The sequence below is a fragment of the Salvelinus sp. IW2-2015 genome, linkage group LG7 (genome assembly GCF_002910315.2).
Source record: "Salvelinus sp. IW2-2015 linkage group LG7, ASM291031v2, whole genome shotgun sequence".
NCBI lineage: Eukaryota > Metazoa > Chordata > Actinopteri > Salmoniformes > Salmonidae > Salvelinus > Salvelinus sp. IW2-2015.
This window is the reverse complement of record NC_036847.1, coordinates 28,441,669-28,464,142: the sequence shown is the minus strand read 5'-3', so window position 1 is coordinate 28,464,142 and position 22,474 is coordinate 28,441,669. Positions and strand designations below refer to the sequence as shown.

The window sequence follows — 22,474 nt, the reverse complement described above, 5'->3', positions numbered from 1 at the left end:
ATGAATGAATGAGTAGCTGACTTGAAAAATAAGATACGTGTCTGAGGGTTTTTCTCCATCTCTATATCTTTAGATCAAATCCCYTTCGCAGTCTCGATGACCCAAGTGAACGACATCAACGAGGCAGACCTGAGCTTCATCCAGAACAGAGCCATAGCCTTCACCATCAGCCTCCACGACCCCAGCGAGTACCTGAGTGACGCCGACATCACCTACAACTGGGACTTTGGTGACAGCAGCGGGGCGCTCATCTCCAGAGAGCTGACTGTCACCCACACCTATATAGTGGCTGGTGGCTTCAAGCCCCAGGTGGTTGTACAGGCCGTTATCCCTGATAAAGCATGTGCCACACCAGCTGGTGTCAAACCCACTGGTAATGCTGTCACCATCGGGCCTGCAAACCCGGCCAGCACAACAGGTCATTCTCATCTTGAAGCGCYTTAGTCCAGAAGTGAATTTCTAAAGTCTTAACTTGGATTTTTTGCATCCTTWGTGTCTTCAAGAAGAGAGGATGTGGGGAATCATGGAAAATACTTTTGAGATTCACTCAATATGTAGGCTATGCCAGGATTGACAAAGCAAATAGAMCATTTAATCGTCCTGTTTCTACCTCCAGTGAGAGCTCCTGCTGCTGATGCGTCAGCTGCTCCAGTGATGGTGGCCACACAGGAAGCTACAATAAATGTAGGCCCATCAGCTCCCKCTGAGACTGACACAGAGGACATCACTGAGGAGGGAGCCTCCAYCGCTCGGGACACGAAGATACCTTCTCAAGTTAATCCTGACACTCCAACTGGCCCTGCTGCTGAGGAATTAGAGCCAGCAGGTRCTGTATGTTCTAAACAAATTAACTGTTCATCTAATGTGCTTTAGATTGTTGGATTTTCAATTTAGTAACTGGAATCCATTGTTGTTTCTCCTGATACAGGACAGACTCCTACAGGCCAAGCTCCCGTGGGGATAGTTGTTAAGCATGAAGCCAATGACAAAAAGGATGATGACTGTGTGATCTATCGCTATGGGTCCTTCTGCACTGGCATTGACATCGTTGGTAAGTCCACTGTCTCTAAATAAATCAAATCAAAWTKTATTTGTCMCATGCGCCGAATACAACAGRCCTTACAGTGAAAYGCTTACTTACAAGCCCTTAACCAACAATGCAGTTTTAAGAAAATACCTAAAAAAAGGCAAGAGATAAGAATAAGAAATAATTAAAGAGTAACATGTAACATGTAAATCTCTATCCTATTATTGTATTTGATTTACATTCAGGATTATTTTACGGACCGTCTTTCTGTCTTTGTCTTCAGAGGGCATTGAGAGTTTGAAGATAGTGCAAGTGGACAATGCTGTGATCAAGATGGATGAATCTGAGGTTGAACGAAACGTAGTGGATCTAACTGTCACCTGCCAAGGGAGGTGAGTATTCCTTCTCCAGACCCAATTAAGGGAGACTGTCTCAGACAATCMCACCATTTATTATTTCCCTAAGCAGACAAATCCACTAGGTATGTAGACCTATATTCCACCACTTAGGCACTAGGATCAGTTTCATTGCCCCAGATCACAGGATGCTGCTGAGGGGAGGATGGCTCATAATAATGGCTAGATTTGAATTAAATGGAATGGTATCAAACACATGGAAACCTCGTGCTTAACGTGTTTTATACCATTCCATTCACTTACTCCGTTCCAGCCATTACTATGAGCCCGTCCTCCCCGATTAAGGTGAAACCAGCCGCCTTTGCCTCAGATTAATCCTAATCCTGGATTTAAAATCATTCTTGCATTTTAGTCCAGGATTAGTCTGGGTCAGGGAATTCAGATTCAGAAAACTGTAATGTCCTCAGAGAGGCAATTCATCTTGCAGCAGTCATAAAACATATCACATCTTAAAAATAAATAGCAAAGGAATCCGGTCCTTAGAGTTTCACTGAGTGTTTCTGACCCTGTGTCTGTTCTCCATCCAGCCTTCCCACAGAGGTGTGCACGGTTGTGTCCGATGCAGACTGTTTTATGCCCATCCACACCATGTGTAACACAGTGGCCCCCTCTTCTGAGTGCCAGCTGGTACTGCGTCACTTTTCAATGACTCCGGCATCTTCTGTATCAACGTGTCCATGACCAACGATGTCAGGTCTGGCAGTCACCAGCACCAAATGTAGCGTGACCGTGGGTATGTACTGTAAGATGTCTGCTCTGCACATCTGCCTCTCCACGTCTTGAACCTGGGTCCCTGGGACAAATCAGTCCAACACCTATTTGTATATTGGTAATAATATAATTAATATATTGTAATATGATTTATATTAAGTTGTTTTACACAAATTTTTGTCTGGGTTTTTGGTGCAGGTTCCAGTCTTGACCTCAGCGGGCACTGTAGCCATGGCGATGGTGGTCCTGATCGTTGCCCTGGTCGCAGGAACCATGGCCTACACTTACAAGTGGAGTCACAAATCAACATTGGTCTTACTCTAGTTACAGCTCTCTGAAGAGTTCCATATCACCACAAGGTATAACCTTTTCAGCTTGCTTGAGACATGACCCCTATGGTGTCTGCTTACACTGTATAGCCATGTCTCAGGGCAACTGTATGCAGCATATTGTACCATTGATAACACTTTTCTCATGACCTTTTATCCTTTATTTTACCAGAAGAGTCACATGAGATTTACATATTTTGTAAGTGAGCCTTGCAAAAAAATGAATGTAATTAATAATTTTCCCTTTTGTTCCACAGACGTTTCAAAGCCTACCTTCTCTGAAGGAGGAGTCTGTGGTTGGCTCCACCTCCCCAGAGCGCTGAGAGCAAGTCCTGGTTGGAGCTCTGGGTCTCTACTGTTCTGGAACCTTCTGAGTTGATGGGGCCTTATAGAGAACAGCCCACTTCTCGATGACAGGCTGGTGTGAATGGAAAACAACCCATTCAACTGCCAAATACACAACAGCATAGAAACATCTTATTTTCATCTGTCATCTGAAATGTTTTGCTTTTTCTTTTATCGTTTTTTTAATATATTTATTTTTAACTGAAAGTTCATTAATGGATATAATTTGGCTTATTTCCATCAAACTTAAATGTGCATCCTCAAATGTTTATACTGGAAGTTTTATCAGTGAATAGTATTGTAAACTACTGTGAAGTCAGACATTTTTATGTCTTTTCCCATTAAAATCCCCAAAACTGTACTAATGTCTTTCTTTTTGTCAAGATAAGGTGGTGAATAAGGTCCAAAGAGAACAAATAGCTAATTGATTCAATGTTTTATTAGGTATCATAATAAGATCATGCAACAGTAACAGGGTTGACAATGGCTTGCCTGCAGGGGCATTTCAATACTCTTCTCCCTCCTCCTCTCCCCACCCTCAATGGATCAACCCCTACCTCTTCATAATCCTTCTCCAGGGCAGCCATGTCCTCTCTGGCCTCAGAGAAACTCTCCCTCCTCCATGCCCTCACCCACATACCAGTGCACAAAGGCACGTTTGGCGTACATCAGGTCAAACTTGTGGTCAGCCGAGCCCAGGCCTCTGCCACAGCAGTGGTGTTGCTCAGCATGCACACAGCCCTCTGGACTTTGGCCAGGTCTCCACCAGGACTACAGTGGAGGCGATGATAGTTGATGCCAATCTTGAAAACCAGTTGACACCAGTCCAACAAACTGAATGGAACGTTTGGTCTTGATGGTGGGCAAATGGCACATTGACATCTTTGGGTACCACGTCACCCACGGAACAGAAGGCAGCAAGACATGTACTTGCCGTGGCGAGGGTCACATTTCACCATCTGGTTGGCCGGCTCAAAGCAGGCGTTGGTGATCTCAGAGACAAGAGCTGCTCATGGTAAGCCTTCTCTGCAGAAGTAAACTGGGCGTAGGTGGCCAGAGGGAAATGGATACGGGGGTAGGGAACCAAGTTGGTCTGGAACTCTGTCAGATCAAACATTGAGGCACACATCAAATCGAAGGGAAGCAGTGATGGAGGAAACAATCTGGCTAATGAGCCTGTTGAGGTTGGTGTAGGTAGGACGCTCAATGTCGAGGTTCCTACGGCAGATGTCATAGATAGCCTCATTATCCACCATGAAGGCACAGTCAGAGTGCTTAGGGTGGTGTGGGTGTCAGGATGGAGTTGTAGGGCTCCACCACAGCTGTGGACACCTGGGGAGCTGGTAGATGGAGAACTCCAGCTTGGACTTCTTGCCGTAGTCAACTGACAGGCGCTCCATCAGCAGGGAGGTGAAACCAGAGCCGGTGCCACCACCAAAGCTGTGGAAAACCAGGAAGCCCTGAAGGCCTGTGCACTGGTCAGCCTGAGGAGAAAGAGGAACAGCATCAATAAAATGGGCAGAAAAAGATGTCCACATTATGAACAGATAGTTGATAAAGATTTAATTTCAGTCATTCTGAAATTCCCACCAGTTTGCGGATCCTGTCCAGCAACCAGGTCGATGATCTCTTTGCCAATAGTGTAGTGTCCACGAGCGTAGTTGTTGGCAGCGTCTTCTTTGCCAGTGATGAGCTGTTCAGGATGGAATAACTGGTCGATAAGTCCCAGTGCGCACCCATCTGAGGAGAGAAAATGAACAGCTCATTAAGGAGCTCAATAGCAAGAAAGCAAAGGAAAACCTCTTTGAGATACCCTTATTTTCAATTAAATGAGAAACAGAAATCTTACCAACAACTGTGGGTTCCAGGTCCACAAAACAACCCTGGGACATGCTTTCCAGCCCCAGTCTCACTGAAAAAGGTATTGAAGGAGTCATCTCCTCCGCCGATGGTTTTGTCGCTGGGCATCTGCCCGTCCGGCTGGATCCCATGCTCCAGGCAGTAGAGCTCCCAGCAGGCATTGCCAATCTGAACTCCAGCCTGACCTACATGGACAGAGATACACTCACGCTGGAAAATAAATGGGAAAACATGTATGTAACAGAATTACAATACATTTGACAAAAATGTACAATTGGCTAAAATACCACCTAGTGGAAGAATGGGTAGGCTACATGTAAACTAGAGAACCGTACAATGGATAAACTAGGAACAATTGCAATGGATAAACTAGAGAACAGTTACAATGGAGACAAATCAACTGATTTGCAGAGGAATATGCCATTTACACCTATAACCATTACTAAGCTGACAAGGAGGTCATATTACATCACTAAGGAATTAAAAGGAAGCTGGGGTGGAATAGGTTTATTTCAGGGTTAAACTAGACAGTCTACAACTGTAGACACATGTTACAGTAGAGAGAGACATATATTCCCCTTCTGTCCCCACCTAGTCTGCCCTCTCCCACCTAGCAACACAATGGATGACCTTAAGAATAAGATCCCATTTTATTCCAATTTCCTATCCATTACCTGGATAGATAAATAAATGCTGCTGTATTTGATGAATACTGTACAATTCAACTGTGTTCAATAGCTACCAAAAAGTATGCATTCTAAATGTAGTGTTCTTTAATTCCATCCCCATTTTATGTAATAGCCTTGTGATAAACCGAAATAGCATGCAATAACTATCCCAAACGCGTTGATTCAGTCTAAATAAATTCGTCATTTAAAAGTGGGTTAGCAACACCAAGATGTTGCAAATCGCCCCTATTTCGAATTCATTGACCGATACAATAAAAATCGACCCATTATAGCCACTATACGGTCGTGTAGTGATTGTCTCATCATTTGAGAAATTCTCAACAGAAAACATCAAACACGTAATTATTTCAGGCTTATTATTGCTGAAAAACTACATGACTTACCATTTTTTCTGAGGAGGATCGAACAATAAGGGAAAATACAAAGAAATAGCCTACGCAGAGAGATCTCTATTGTGTGGTCTGAATTAATGGGTGTACTGTATGCTCAGCCCGTCAGCGCCGACGCAACAACTGCTGATGGAGAGGGGCGGCGCTCCCAGATTTATGCACAGCCAGTGCACACTATGTAATGCGCCTGTATGAGGCTGACATTTACGTTTTTAAATCGCTTTGCGATTGAACAAAAAAAAGAAATTGTTATGTAGGGAGAAGACATATTTTCTCCAATTGAGGGAATGCATGGGAAGGTAGTGGATTACCCTAAAGGATGTCCTCTGTCACCCCGTTTAAAGAGATAGTTCACCCCAATTAAAAAAGCATCTTATCACGGATACCACTGAAGTGAGCAATCCAATGTTTAGATGTAGGGACAGCTTTATCATTATAAATTGATGACAAATCAATGGGAGTGACCGTGGAAGCCATGCCAGAATGCTAAAAAAAAACCTGGCAATCACCATACCTAAAACAAATACCCACATTTTTAAGTATGGTTATATATAAATTTGCATCCAAAGTCATTTGTGGAACAGTACCGGATAAATCATGTAGAATGGCAGAATAGGAGCCAATCCTTCTCACTATCCTCTCCTATCTCTCCTTCCTCTTTGTCCTAGACTCTCCTCAATGATGATGTCATTCATCTGGGCTGTCACGTGATCACAGTGTTCTTGCTGCTGAATGCACTGTGCTGGCCTTAGTGTATGTATGCTAAGGAAGTAATCCGTTTTTCTTTCAACCCATCTATCCAATTCAATACCTATGAAAGAGATTTGCGTCTGTTCAAATCTGGCATCAGGACAAAATGTGATTCAGAGTCCCCGAATATATTTTAAGTATTTTAATTAAACTCAAACTTATAAATGGTAAATGCAATTTTCGTATATACGGGTTCGCTGTATCACCGCGCAGGATGAACAGAGAACTGGCAAGATGTACGTAAACAGCTGTTCTTATACCGTGATGACGTAGTTTCAACGCGTCTGTTAGCCATTCACAGTAGAGGCTGGCTTGGTTTAGACTTTGCCCCCTTTGCTGGCCCTCTGTCCAAGCCCCTTGGCGCGTTCCTTTGTCCACATCTGGTTGTTGGGTAGATTAGCTCCGTCTTGGGTCTGTCGATTCTACACTAAAACAGTTCCTAATATGGTATTGTCCAGTATTCTAATCTCCTGTTGGTCTAGAGAGATGCACCCCTCCCCTCTCCAGACTGTCCACAACTTTTATGGCCTGTGTTGGTCAGTCCTTACACCTACACACACACCCCCCTCTGTATAGTTTGTGTATGTGTGTAACAAAACAATATTCCTCTTCAACCAATATGCTAACAGGCTATTATGCATAAACATAAATCCTAACACCCACGATGACCAAACATGTATTGACTTTTAGGGCTCAGGTCTATGCAAGTGCATTTTGGTAATCCAAGCTTTCTGATAAAGCCAGAGCGTACATCATGATACCCCAGAAGGATTACACAACATCCGATGCTTGAAAGTCCTGCATTTTGTCAGACTATCCTGAATACTGGAATTTGGCTGGCAGCTATTTAAATTAAAGTTAACATCAGTTTGTACTACAAAGTCATGTGCTACAAAGTGAATTGTCGCCTCGATACATTCTCTGCTGCCTCGGAAGCAGCTAATGGGGATCCATAATAAATACAAATACAAATAGCTATTTAGAGCTTTATTTTGAACTTTTCTAAATATAGCCCACCCAGTGAGCAAAAATGGTTGAAATTACGTATTTTCAATCAGTTTTGCTCACTGGGCGGCTTACCAAGCAACAAAGATGTAAAGTGTGGGGTAATACAGTAAGTGTAAGTGTGATTTAGGCAAAACAAGACGTGTGGCCCCATGCAAACTGTTCCAGTAGAAGGTCCTCGTTCCCCAACAGCTGAGGGACAAGGAGGAGCCTGACATTAAACAGTTGCAAGCAAGAAGAGGGTGGAGTGTTTGAGATGGGAGTGGTCCTCCATGGAATGAGCACACTTTTCCTTTAAAGGTCCATTGTAGAAGTTTTTAGTATCTCAATATAAAATAATTTCTGGGTAACACTTAAGTACCTTACAGTGATTGTTTTCGATTAAAATGATCAAAAATAAACAAAAATAGCTTATTTATCAAGCAAGAATTTTGCTAGGACTCTCTGGGAGGGGTCTGAGCAGGGAGGGGAAAACTGAAAACTATCTGTTATTGGCAGAGACGTTTGTAACTCTTTCTTATTGGTCTATTAACTAATTTACCGCCTGGTGACGTCACCAGGCAGGCCAAAACTCCATTCCACCAAAATAGGCTGACATTTCAGGGGGTCTTTTCAAACAACTCTTACACTAAAAGTGCATTATCATAATTTGCACAATTTCACAGTATTATTCCAACCTTATAGTGTGGAAATATACAGTATATAAAACACAGGTAGATCATGTTTTGGACTGCACTGGGCCTTTAATGGAATACAAACCCTTCAATGCAGTCAAAAAGCAGTTATAGTGTAACGATCGTCTGTTGAATTAGGTGTGGACCAAAGCGCAGCAGGTGTTCATGTTATTTTTATTTAAACAGAACACTAAACAAAATAACAAAGAGCAGGACCGAAAACACAACAGTTCTGTCAGGTACTCACACAAAACAGAAAACAACTACCCACAAAACCAACATGGAAAAATGGCAACCTAAATAGGCTCCCCAATCAGAGACAACGAGAAACAGCTGTCTCTGATTGGGAACCAATCCAGGCCACCATAAACCTACAATCCCCTAGACCATACCAAATCCCCATAGATAAACAAAACCCCTAGACAAGACAAAAACCCCTAGACAAGACAAAAACTAAACAAACCACCCTTGTCACACCCTGACCTAACCAAAAAATAAAGAAAACAAATATAACTAAAGTCAGGGCGTGACATATAGGCCTACTCAGGGGTGTCATGCGCCCCAAAAATCTAAGGGGGCACAAAGTACGTGAGGATGGATGGGTGGGTGGGGGTGGGGGGGTACTGTGGGAGTAGTGGTACTGTGGGGGCTGACCCTTGTGGCTCAGTTGGTATGGCGTTTGCAATGGCGTTTGGTATGGCGTTTGTCAGGGTTGTGGGTTCGTTTCCCACAGGGGACCAGTACAGGGGAAAAGTATGAAAATGTATACACTTTAAGTCCAGAGCTTCTGGTAAATGACTGAAATGTAAAAAATGTCCAGAAGTTGGAGAATTTTGCATTATGCTTAATTCTAAGTAGAAAATAGGTATATTTGTCTCTGCATATCTAAGCATACCTCTTGAGAGGTCTATATCCTCCTGACTGGTGTTTCTTTCTTTTTTTTATAAATACGGTATGCTCTTCTGCATCTATGCTAAAATCTGGGTAACAGATTGAAAGGATTGTGAGTCTTATTCAGTACATTTAGTTATTACTTGATTTTCTAAAGTCTACCAACCTTGCCAGCAGGCATGCCAGCTAAGATAGTTAGACTCACTAGGCACAGATGTCAATTCAATGTCTATTCCATGTTGGCTCAATGTAATTATTATTGAAATTATGTGGAAATAACGTTGATTCAATCAGTGTGTGCCCAGCAGGTAGCTACTATAACTTGATAGCCTGAAATGGCTTCTTGGTAGCTAGTTAAGAGGTTGGGAGATTGGGAACCTATCTGGGCTAGCTAAAGCCAACTTCAAATCAAATCAAGCTTTATTTMTACAGCACATTTCAGACATGGAATGCAACACAATGTGCTACAGGAAAAAATAAGTAAAACCAATAGAAGAATCATTAAATAAATTCTGAAACTCACAGGCAGCCACTGCAGAGACCTTAACACCTCTGTAATGTGTGCTCTCTGTCTGGTCTTGGTCAGTACCCGTGCATTCTGTATGTTTTGCAGTTGACCAATGGCTTTCTTGACCAGACAGGAGAGCATTACAGTAGTCAAGCCCGCTTGTAATAAAAACATGTATCAGAGAGACTCGTCCATTACGACCTGAGAAACACTTTGGCAATGCTCCTCAGGCGGTAAAAAGCTATTATGGTAAAATTACTAATGTGTGATTTGAAATTGAGTTCAGAATCTAAAATAACACCTAGGTTTTTACCTGGTATTTTATCTTTATTGCCTGTGAATTAAAATCTCTCTCTGTGCTTTGGCTCCAACAATAAGTACCTCGGTCTTGTCTTGATTTAGCTGGAGGAAGTTGTGAGCCATTCAAGTATTTAAATCACTAATAAAGTCTAATAATTTATCCGTAGAACTATAATCCTCTGTTGACAAAGAAATACAAAATKGTGTATTGTCTGTAGAGCAGTGAAAATCAATGCTGTGCTTTCTGATAACGTTGGCAAGGGKTAACATATATAAACTGAACAGTACCGGAGCCAAAATCGAACCTTGCGGAATGCCACATGTGATATGTATTTTCTCTGAGTTATGTTCACCAAGGATGACAAAAAAAACTATTGACCGGTTAAATAGGTCCTAAACCAATTAGAACTGGACTGGAGAGGCCAACCCACCTCTCCAGTCTGTCCAGAAGGACATCATGGTCAATAGTGTTGAATGCAGCACTTAAATCTAAGAGTACAAGGACAGAGAGCTGTTTGGCATCTGTGTTGGCTCTAAGATCATGTACCACTTTGACCAATACTGTCTCTGTGCTGTGTTGGGCCTGAAAACCAGATTGGAGTTTTCAAAAATACAGTTGGCACTTAAAAAAAACATTTAGCTGTTTGAAAACCAATTTCTCCAGAATTTTGCTTAAGAATGGATGGTTGGAGATTGGCCCGAAAATTGCTACGAGCTGAAGAATCTAGAATCTAGATTACTTTTCTTCATCGGAAAATTGCCAGGTGGCTAGTAGTATTACAGTATTATAATAATAATAATTATTAAACAGTACAAATCTGAGTGGGCACATGCCCCTGTGTCCCTTATGGGCATGACGCCTCTGGGCCTACTGATGATCTCTATGAACAAGTTGAAGCTTCTCTATTGAATGAAAGAGAATGATACAAGCCACTTTTGAAAAATAAGCATATTGTTGACTGTGAATATGTTTATTTGCTTACTGATTGTTGTCATTCCACTGCAGGGATACTTCCGGATTTTGCCAATGAAGCCCTTTATCTACTTATCCAGAGTCAGATGAACTCGTGGATGAATGTTGTATGTCTCTATGCACAGTGTGAAGGAAGTAAGAGGCAGTTTCGCAAGCCAGTAATAAACTAGCGTTAGCGCAATGACTGGAAGGCCATGGGTATCTGCCAGCATGCTTGTTTTTCACTACATTTTGTTCTATTCCAGCACATACTACATTGAGAAAACCGTATTGTCCCTGTTTCATTGAACGCAGGATGAGTGAAAATAAAAACAAGGAATGGGGTAGGGACTGTCTGGGAGGAAAGCCACAGTCACACCCCCCACTGATGCAGCTCTGTCCTCCTCCCCATTAGTGCTGTTATTCAAGCTTGGTCATGTGACTAAGAGATAAAGACGCTTTAGGTGGATACTAGGCCTGTATCCAAGCAACTTATTCATTACCTAGCAACGGATGGAGCCAGGGAGGAAGGGGGGTTGAGTGTCTGTTTCTCCCTGTCTTAGATCTAGGATTGAGTCATTTGACCTCTATCGCAGACAGTATGAACTCACGTTAGTTTTTGGTGCAGTCTGTAACATATTATCAATAATGTCAGCTATTGAAAATCAAAGGTGTAGTAGACCTTACAGTGTTAAGCTTACTTACAACCCTTAACCAACAATGCAGTTTTAAGAAAAAACACAGAAAAAAAAAAGAAAAAAAAAGAAAATACAAGTAACAAATAATTAAAGAGCAGCAGTAAAATAACAATAGCGAGGCTATACACACGGTGCACCGGTACAGAGTCAATGTGCAGGGGACCGGTTAGTCAAGGTAATTGAGGTAATATGTACATGTGGTTAGAGTTATTCAAGTGACTACGCAGAGATAATAAACAGAGAGTAGCAGCTGGTAAAAGGGGGGAGGGGGTGCATGCAATGTCTGGGTAGCCATTTGATTACATGTTCAGGAGTCTTATGGCTTGGTGGTAGAAGTTGTGTAGAAGCCTCTGGGACCTAGACTTGGGCTCCGGTACCGCTTGCTGTGCGGTAGCAGAGAGAACAGTCTATGACTAGGGTGGCTGGAGTCTTTACAATTTTTAGGTCCTTCCCTGATACGCCCTGGTATACGAGATCCTGCTATAGCAGGAAGCTTATGCCCAGTGATGTACTAGGCCGTACGCTATACCCATCTGTGTGCCTTGCGGTCGAGGGCGAGCAGTTGCCATACAGGCAGTGATGCAACCAGTCAGGATGCTCTCGGTGGTGCAGCTGTAGAACTTTTGAGGATCTGAGGACCCATGCCAAATCTTTCAGTCTCCTGAGGGGGAATGGTTTTGTCGTGCCTCTTCACGACTGTCTTGGTGTGCTTGGACCATGTTAGTTTGTTGGTGATGTGGACACCAAGGAACTTGAAGCTCTCAACCTGCTCACTACAGCCCGTCGATGAGAATGGGGGCGTGCTCGGTCCTTCTTTTCCTGTGTCCACAATCATCTCCTTTGTCTTGATCAAGTTGAGGGAGAGGTTGTTGTCCTGGCAACCCACGGCCAGGTCTCTAACCTCCTCCCTATAACTTATCTCGTCGTTGTCGGTGATCAGGCCTACAACTGTTGTGTCTTCGGCAAACTTAATGATGGTGTTGGAGTCGTGCCTGGCCATACAGTCATGAGTGAACAGGGAGTACAGGATGGGACTGAAGACGCACCCCTGAGGGGCCCCCGTGTTGAGGATCAGCGTGGCGGATGTGTTGCTACCTACCCTTACCACCTGGGTGAGGCCCGTCAGGAAGTCCAGGACCCAGTTGCAGAGAGAGGTGTTTAGTCCCAGGGTCCTTAGCTTAGTGATGAGCTTTGAGGGCACTATGGTGTTGAATGCTGAGCTGTAGTCAATTAATAGCATTCTCACATAGGTGTTCCTTTTGTCCAGGTGGGAAAGGGCAGTGTGGAGTGCAATAGAGATTGCATCATTTGTGGATCTGTTGGGGCGGTATGCAAATTGGAGTGGGTCTAGGGTTTCTGGGATAATGATGTTGATGTGAGCCATAACCAGCCTTTCAATGCACTTCATGGCTACAGAAGTGAGTGCTACGGGTCGGTAGTCATTTAGGCAGGTTAAATTAGTGTTCTTGGGCGCAGGCACTATGATTTGATATGGAATTGGTTATGGGATCGTTACGGGAAATCTACCCCATTTGAAGAATGTTTCTTTTTTAATATAATTTTTTACAGCTGGATATGGTCATGCTGCAACGGACAGTAAACATTAAAACAAATATCTTCATAGCTTGAAATGGATATAAATCATCACTATGACACTCATGTACTACATAGGTCTACATTTCACTAACAATCCACGACGATGTCAGTGGATCCCTCTCAGTGGATAGGACCGGGATGCCTGCATTCTGCAAGGTTATCCTATCCCAAGAATACACTTAATATGTTGTGAAATCTGTTGGAGAAATCTGTTGTGAATGTATTGTAATGTTTTTAAAAATGTATAACTGATTTAATTTTGCTGGATCCCAGGATGGGGATCCTTATTAATAAATACAAATAGAAGTATTCTAGATTTCACATTTGTCACAAGGATCATATGGTGTGCTCTATTTAAAAATATATATTTATTTTGACAGTGGGTCATGCTGAGACCAAGGTGAGCAGATGAGCCCTGTATACACATCATTACACATCAACACACTCTGCACACATAAATATACACATCAATATTCACATCAATATTCACATCAATACTCGAAAAGCAAAGCACAACTATAGAAACCAAACACATTTTTCTGTAAAATGCTAGGCATCTCCATTAGATGTGTTTCTTTGAAGCAGCTTGGAGGTGGTGAGAAGATAATCAGGCTCTTTCATTTATAACAGCTGGGTGATGTTAGGGGGAGGTGCTTTTTGACGATGCTCCCGTTTATCCAATGGAAAAATGCAGAGTTTTCTTTACTGGGCAGATTTACCACGACTTGCCCAGTAGCGATAAAGGAGACGAAGTCGTTAGGCCAAGACTTGTATATATATTGAGCTGTACGTAGTCATTTGCATAGAATTTTACATCGACTTCCTTGCAGTCATATTGTAAGACGCCCTATCGAGTAGCCGAAATAAAATAAATATGGTAAGATTGTTTTTATTGTATTTACATTTATTTACTGAATAATTTGAAATTGTATATTTGAAAAATGTGACATTTATATCAAACTCTTTAATAAGAACCTGATTTAGAACCGTTTATGCCTAAACAGCTATTATTGTTATTATATATATATATATATATATTTGTTAAGTGTTTCATTTGATTCTATATGACATTTTAATTATAGCATTAGTATTAAATAGATATCCAAGGCAGACTTCTGTTCTGCTCAAATTATGTCTGCGCCTGATATAACATGAAATACCAGATTCGAGCGCATGTTACAATAATGGCGTAATGTCCCAGACAAAACCGGGGTTAGGAAGGTTGTGATGGGAATGGAATTCCGTAGAATGTGCCAACCACTAGGGGTGCCAACAATATAATTAAATAGGCTAGAACAACTTAATGTATCTCTACGGTGCCAACCGGTCCCGTTTTGTCCCGGTGTTTTTGTAAATAAAATAGCAMGATCTTCGATATGTTCACCGCTTCCTTTCTCATCCCCGACTGCAGTGGGATAATTTAGCTCAATAGATCGAAATGCAGGATGCACAGTGTTCTTATTTCATCAAATGGCTTACGCCCAAAGAAACATTATCCTCTTTTGCTGAAATGCACTGACAGCATGCATCATAGTCATCAAAAATGCATGTTGCCGGTGATAGAGGATCAGGATACCCACCAGGAGAGAAATGATTCTGGATAATGTAGCATATTATTATTATAGAGCTATTATTATTATTTGAGAGATTCTGATACTGGGAATGCTGTTAGAACGTAACTACCATATAAAGTCTACACTGATACATGAATGCCTACCACAGAGAAATTCCTAAGGCGTTGCATTTCTTTCAAAACAAACCTACATTAAAACATACTTAACTCTCTTACAACTTATTTTGAGAACATTACACCTCTGGGTGATTTATTTTCAAGATGTTCTGAATGTATAGAAAAGTTGTCCAGACAAAATAGGCCTATGTTTTCTCCACAGCGTGAGTGTATCTCAGTTCATGTGGGTCAGGCTGGAGTCCAGATGGGCAATGCCTGCTGGGGGCTCTACTGCCTGGAGCATGGGATCCAGCCAGATGGACAGATGCCCAGTGACAAGACCATCGGAGGAGGAGACTACTCCTTCAACACCTTCTTCAGTGAGACTGGGGCTGGAAAGCATGTTCCCAGGGCTGTGTTTGTGGACCTGGAGCCCACAGTTATCGGTAAGATTTCTGTTTCTCATCGAATATGAATTGAGTCAAAGTGGTGTGGTAGAAATTATTTATTGCTTTCTTGCCATTGAGCCCCTTATTAATCTGCTGCTCTCCTCAGATGAAAAAGGTTCCATGTAGAACCCTCGTCCCTATAGAATAACTATTTTAGAACACCCCTTTCTCTGAGTGTTCTGCTTCTCATGAGCTGCTGTTTTTCTCTCCTCAGATGAGGTGCGCACTGGGACCTACCACCAGTTATTCCATCCTGAACAGCTCATCACTGGCAAAGAGGATGCTGCCAACAACTACGCTCGTGGACACTACACTATTGGCAAAGAGATCATCGGACCTGGTGCTGGACAGGATCCGCAAACTGGTGAGTTTAATGAACAAGTGTATTACAGCATTTTTTTAATTAACAAAATTATTATATTATGGATCTTGTGTTATCCTTTTTTTAATGTGTTTCTCTTTCTCCTTAGGCTGACCAGTGCACGGCCTTCAGGGCTTCCTGGTTTTCCACAGCTTTGGAGGTGGCACCGGCTCTGGTTTCACCTCCCTGCTGATGGAGCGCCTGTCAGTTGACTACGGCAAGAAGTCCAAGCTGGAGTTCTCCATCTACCCAGCTCCCCAGGTGTCCACAGCTGTGGTGGAGCCCTACAACTCCATCCTGACCACCCACACACCCCTAGAGACTCTGACTGTGCCTTCATGGTGGATAATGAGGCTATCTATGACATCTGCCGTAGGAACCTCGACATTGAGCGTCCTACCTACACCAACCTCAACAGGCTCATTAGCCAGATGTTTCCTCCATCACTGCTTCCCTTCGATTTGATGGTGCCCTCAATGTTGATCTGACAGAGTTCCAGACCAACTTGTGCCTACCCCGTATCCATTTCCCTCTGGCCACCTATGCACCAGTTATTTCTGCAGAGAAGGCTTACCATGAGCAGCTATCTGTGGCAGAAATCACCAATGCCTGCTTTGAGCAGGCTAATCAGATGGTGAAATGTGACCCTCGCCACGGCAAGTACATGCATGTTGCCTTCTGTACCGTGGCGATGTGGTGCCAAAGATGTCAATGCGGCTATTTGCAACAATCAAAACCAAACGTTGCATTCAGTTTGTTGATTGGTGCCCAACTGGTTCAAGGTTGGCATCAACTACCAGCCTCCCGCTGTGTCCCTGGTGGAGACCTGGCAAAGTCCAGAGGGCTGTGTGCATGAGAGCAACACCACTGCTGTGGCAGAGGCCTGGGCTCGGCTTGACCACAAGTTTGACCTGATGTACGCCAAACGTGCCTTTGTGCACTGGTATGTGGGTGAGGGCATGGAGGAGGGAGAGTTCTCTGAGGCCAGAGAGGACATGTCTGCCCTGGAGAAGGATTATGAAGAGGTAGGGGTTGACTCTGGCGCGGGTGATGCAAGGATGCCYCTGGCTCCCATATCTTATAAAAGCACAATAAAAAAAAGCAATGCATTTTTTTTTACGGTTTCATATTTTATTGTTGCTTGTTTAGGTTTAAAACACAACTGGCCTGTCATAGTGACAGTCACAGGGGAAAAAACGAGTGTCTCATTGAAGATTCACCAATAAAATGTGTTGAAATTGATTTCCATGTATATGTTTTGTTGTATACTATTTCATAAATTACTTATCTATGTTTTCAAAACCAACATATTCACCAGAAGTAGAGGAATCTGTATTCAATAGACCTTGGTGGCAGATAGCCTAGCGGTTAAATGAGCGTTGGGCCACTAAGTGAAAGATTGCTGGTTTGAATCCTAGAGCTGACTAGGTGAAAAATTTATCATTGTGCCCTTGAGCAAGGCACTTAACCCTAGTTATTCCTTTAAGCTGCACTGGATAAGAGCAACTAAAAAATATACTGCAGTTACAATGTAGTAAAATCTTAATAATTTGGTGACATATGAATTCTGAAATTGTAGTACTGCAGTTGAACTGCAAAATCAATGGTTACAGCATACTACAGTGAATGGGAATATTTTGGACATATAACTGCAGTTATACAGTGTTACTTCAACTTGCACAAGTAGGCTCTGAAGATGCTTACACTTATATCAGAGAAAAACCCTCATGCAGAGTTTCAACATGCCTATGAGATACTGTGTAGTATTCTACTCTGATAGCCAATTGGGACAAGGCATATCATAAGATCTTCCAATCAGTTTCGACAAAGCCTGTCTGTCCACTGTATCGTGGAACTATAAATGGCCCCACCCACTGAATTTGGTATCACACTGACTTCTTACTACAGACTCCTAAAGGTCTGCCTGTAAGTGTTGAACTAAAAGAAGATTCATTTTCTCCGCACCACATATTGAATCTTCTCAGCTTAAACATGGTGAGTATAAAACAAATACTATTATTGTTGCTTTCAATAATTTTGTATCAGTGTTCGGATGAAGGCTGTTTCTATTTTATTTCTTCAACACAATTCGTCAATTCGACTAAAACGATTTTTAAAGTCATACTCTTACACAGATTTCGTTTTGTAGCCTAACCCAAACCAAAATTATAAACAGTCACAATTATTTTGATAATTCCAGTCAACTACTCTAACAAAACTTGATGTCAAAATGGATGTCTCTGCTTAGTGACATATTTGTCAGTGACATTTCTCTCTGCTTTGATGTCTGGATTGTCTACATTAGAAATGACCCAGGGAAGATGACTTATTGTAGAGGTAAATGTAAACTCGGTCATTGACACTCATAATATATTCAAATAATTGCCTCGTTTATGAACTAGGCTATAAGTAATGAGTAGGCAAGTCTATCCTGTAAAATGTATTTAGAACTCAAATATTTCATGAGATATTTCTGAATTTCTGATGATATCAAAGTTCAAACTGCTTTGCTGATATGCTATTACATTTTTTAGTGCAATATTAAATACCTTGATTTAACATTGCATATTAAAATAGATTTGGTTAGCATTAAAGGTCTACTAAATACATTTGAAGTAAAATGCATTGTGTTGGTCAGATGAGAATGATTTGTCAAATGAACCACCCACAGTAAACTATGTCGGACATTTGGCTTCAAAAACACTGTCTGTTTGTCTGTTCAACAGCTGATCACTTGTTTCTTCAGTCAGGTGATGCGTCCCCATGTGTTCTGGTTTAAGCCGGTAGCCTATCTTCTTCTACAATGAAAGCATTTTCTGTCATGCCCCGTGCCCACACCTCTCCTCCCTATCCTCCCCTACAGAGTTGCTAAGAATAATGTAGAACAAACAATCCTATTGGCATTTTTGAACAAATTAAATATTGTTGTTGCTATTCCAGTTTTAGATGAATGTTTTGGTACAATTGTCTATTGTGCCCAAAGATGTACTCAGATATAACAGTTTGCCCACTGGGCACACACTGGTTGAATCAACGTTGTTTCCACGTTTCCATTTCAATGTAATTACGTTGAAACAACTTGGGATAGGTGTTGAATTGACATCTATGCTCAGTTGTTCTTTCAGAAGATTGTACATTAGAACTTTTGACTATAACTAGACTTATGTGTATAGTTCATATTTGATCGATTTTCAAATTAAAAGTAGTTATTGGTTTGAGAAAGTCGTAAACAACTCTCTTTCCCCAGCGTGAGTGCATCTCGGTCCACGTGGGTCAGGCTGGAGTCCAGATTGGCAATGCCTGCTGGGAGCTCTACTGCCTGGAGCATGGGATCCAGCCGGACGGACAGATGCCCAGCGACAAAACCATCGGCGGAGGAGATGACTCCTTCAATACCTTTTTCAGTGAGACTGGGGCTGGAAAGCATGTCCCCAGGGCTGTGTTTGTGGACCTGGAACCCACAGTTATTGGTAAGCTTTATGTTTCCTACATTGAGTCAAAGGTGTTTGTTAGATAGGATCTTTTGCTTTTCTGGTATTGAGCTCCTTAATGAGCTGCTCATTTTCTCTCCTCAGATGAGGTGCGAACTGGGACCTATCGTCAGTTATTCCATCCTGAACAGCTCATCACTGGCAAAGAGGATGCTGCCAACAACTACGCTCGTGGACACTACACTATTGGCAAAGAGATCATCGACCTGGTGCTGGACAGGATCCGCAAACTGGTGAGTTTAATGAACAAGTGTATTACAGCATTTTTTTAATTAACAAAATTATTATATTATGGATCTTGTGTTATCCTTTTTTTTAATGTGTTTCTCTTTCTCCTTAGGCTGACCAGTGCACAGGCCTTCAGGGCTTCCTGGTTTTCCACAGCTTTGGAGGTGGCACCGGCTCTGGTTTCACCTCCCTGCTGATGGAGCGCCTGTCAGTTGACTACGGCAAGAAGTCCAAGCTGGAGTTCTCCATCTACCCAGCTCCCCAGGTGTCCACAGCTGTGGTGGAGCCCTACAACTCCATCCTGACCACCCACACCACCCTAGAGCACTCTGACTGTGCCTTCATGGTGGATAATGAGGCTATCTATGACATCTGCCGTAGGAACCTCGACATTGAGCGTCCTACCTACACCAACCTCAACAGGCTCATTAGCCAGATCGTTTCCTCCATCACTGCTTCCCTTCGATTTGATGGTGCCCTCAATGTTGATCTGACAGAGTTCCAGACCAACTTGGTGCCCTATCCCCGTATCCATTTCCCTCTGGCCACCTACGCACCAGTTATTTCTGCAGAGAAGGCTTACCATGAGCAGTTAACTGTCTCTGAGATCACCAACGCCTGCTTTGAACCAGCCAACCAGATGGTGAAATGTGACCCTCGTCACGGAAAGTACATGTCATGCTGCCTTCTGTACCGTGGTGACGTGGTACCCAAAGATGTCAATGCTGCCATTGCCACCATCAAGACCAAACGTTCCATTCAGTTTGTTGACTGGTGTCCAACTGGTTTCAAGATTGGCATCAACTATCAGCCTCCCACTGTGGTCCCTGGTGGAGACCTGGCCAAAGTCCAGAGGGCTGTGTGCATGCTGAGCAACACCACCGCTGTGGCAGAGGCCTGGGCTCGGCTTGACCACAAGTTTGACCTGATGTACGCCAAACGTGCCTTTGTGCACTGGTATGTGGGTGAAGGTATGGAGGAGGGAGAGTTTGCTGAGGCCAGAGAGGACATGGCAGCCCTGGAGAAGGATTATGAAGAGGTGGGACGTGACAGCGGTGAAGGAGATGAGGACGGGGAAGAGTATTAGAAATGGCTGTCTTTCAAACTCTTTATCACCCTCTTCTTTCATTTCTCTTTTCCATAGATCCACCTTTATCTTTTCATTCTCCCTTTCCATAGATCCACCTTTATCTTTTCATTCTCCCTTTCCATAGATCCACCTTTATCTTTTCATTCTGCCTTTCCATAGATCCACCTTTATCTTTTCATTCTGCCTTTCCATAGATCCACCTTTATCTTTTCATTCTCCCTTTCCATAGATCCACCTTTATCTTTTAATTCTGCCTTTCCATAGATCCACCTTTATCTTTTCATTCTGCCTTTCCATAGATTCACCTTTATCTTTTCATTCTGCCTTTCCATAGATCCACCTTTATCCTTTCATTCTGCCTTTCCATAGATCCACCTTTTCTATTATTTCCATCCATTACACTTCTAACCTCAGTCAAAAAGCACTTTAATTTTGACAAGAAATGTACATTGTATGGAAAACTACATGTTTACTTGTCGTAATTTTCAGGTTCCCCTTTAGAGGTGTTCATACCTTTAGTTTATAATCCTCTCCCTTATGTGTATTCTTGTATTGGTGGCTTAGACAAATTCATTGGATTCTAGGAACACTGTTAACAATCACACAATTTCAAATAATGTCTATCAGTGGAGGCTGCTGAGGGGAGGACAGCTCATAATAATGGATGGAATGGAGTCAATGGAATGGTATCAACCACATGGAAACCACGTGCTTGATACCATTCCATTCACTCCATTCCAGACATTATTATGAGCTGTCCTCCCTCAGCGCCGCTGTCTATTATGGATTCATAATAATCTATAAACTATTTTTTTTAACTACTAACTTAAAGTTGAAATAATTTCAGTATTAAACTTTGTCATGAGACCTTATCTTTAAAAGAGTGGTGCTTGTGTTTGTTAGTTTGCTTTGCTACTTAACCACTTTCATGTCTAGAGGGCAGTGTTGTGCAATAAATACATGTCCATTTCCTTCTGTGAACATGAACGTGTAACAATTCCCAATACATACCCCAACAGATCAATACTTTCCTGAATGCTACAAAATATCACAAAGGTAGTATTAAAACAACACACTCAGACAATCACAGCCATAACTGCATAGAGGGTAGACATAGACTCTGCATTTTTTCACCCTCAGAATGCTAACGAATAATACATGCAGAATATTACATTCTATGTTATCTACATTCATTGTGAATTGGAAATGTGAACTGTGAAATGTACTCTCCAATTTACCAATGTGAAAGCCAGCTAGGCCTGAGAAGAGCCCAGTCCCAGTTCACAGCCCTGATCTAAAATAGGTCCTGGTATTCATACCCTGCCCTGTCATGGGGGAGATCTGTCAAGCTGTTGGACAGGACAGGTGGGGTTTAAAAATACTGTTCCCAATGTGTCTAGATTGGACCTAAACTGGACGACTGCAGATGCAAAACATGATATAGGCTCGTTTACAATTATATTGTTCTTACCTGCCTAGCAACCTCTTCAAGAGGTTTGAACCTTGTGGCGTAACGGTTAAGGTGTTGGCTTGACAGTTGCTTGGACCTGTGTACAGGTCCCGGTCAAAGCTATCCCCCGATTTTGATAAAATAGACATATATGAGCAAGGGGCTTCACGTGGGTCTGATGTCATGAGACCAGAAGGATGCAAACAACAATATATACTGTAGATCATTAGTCATGTGCAAGTACGTGCCCCGTGAAGAAAATAACATATAGAGTGCAAGCGGAAAGTTTTCAGATCCCTTGACTTTTTCCACATTTTGTTATGTTACAGCCTTATTCTAAAATGGATGAAGTTGTCCCCCCCCTCATCAATCTACACGCAATACCCCATAATGACAATGCAAAAACAGGTTTTAGATTTTTTTTTACAAATGTATAAAAAATGAAGGTTTTCATCAATGAACTTTGCTGCTTTCATCTTTCCCTCGATCCTGACTAGTCTCCCAGTCCCTGCAGCTGAAAAACATCCCCACAGCATGATGCTGCCACCACCATGATTCACAGTAGGAATGGTCCCAGGTTTCCTTCAGACGTGATG

General features: G+C 42.4%; 1 protein-coding gene and 3 pseudogenes across 1 annotated transcript; 3 read left to right on the top strand and 1 right to left on the bottom strand.

The window, feature by feature from the left end:
* The window catches only part of LOC111966098 (melanocyte protein PMEL-like), a 34,226-nt pseudogene extending 31,976 nt beyond the window's left edge, over nucleotides 1–2,250 (top strand).
* A 999-nt stretch (nucleotides 2,251–3,249) lies between these two features.
* On the bottom strand, nucleotides 3,250–5,881 carry LOC112067826 (tubulin alpha chain-like; annotated as a pseudogene).
* Nucleotides 5,882–13,581: 7,700 nt separating this feature from the next.
* Nucleotides 13,582–16,860, top strand: LOC111966773 (tubulin alpha-1C chain-like; annotated as a pseudogene).
* A 659-nt stretch (nucleotides 16,861–17,519) lies between these two features.
* On the top strand, nucleotides 17,520–21,300 carry LOC111966772 (tubulin alpha-1C chain). Its single transcript, XM_023991690.3, has 4 exons — nucleotides 17,520–17,614; nucleotides 18,867–19,089; nucleotides 19,195–19,343; nucleotides 19,451–21,300. The coding sequence occupies exons 1-4, from the start codon at nucleotides 17,612–17,614 to the stop codon at nucleotides 20,423–20,425; spliced, it is 1,350 nt and encodes a 449-aa protein (XP_023847458.2). The 5' UTR covers nucleotides 17,520–17,611; the 3' UTR covers nucleotides 20,426–21,300.
* Nucleotides 21,301–22,474: the final 1,174 nt, after the last annotated feature.

What these genes read in the sequence shown, in the direction of transcription:
- LOC111966772 (XM_023991690.3), top strand. An exon ending in CCTGGAACCCACAGTTATTG is followed by an intron (nt 19,090 to 19,194) that starts GTAAGCTTTATG and finishes TTCTCTCCTCAG; the next exon opens with ATGAGGTGCGAACTGGGACC. An exon ending in TGGACAGGATCCGCAAACTG is followed by an intron (nt 19,344 to 19,450) that starts GTGAGTTTAATG and finishes CTTTCTCCTTAG; the next exon opens with GCTGACCAGTGCACAGGCCT.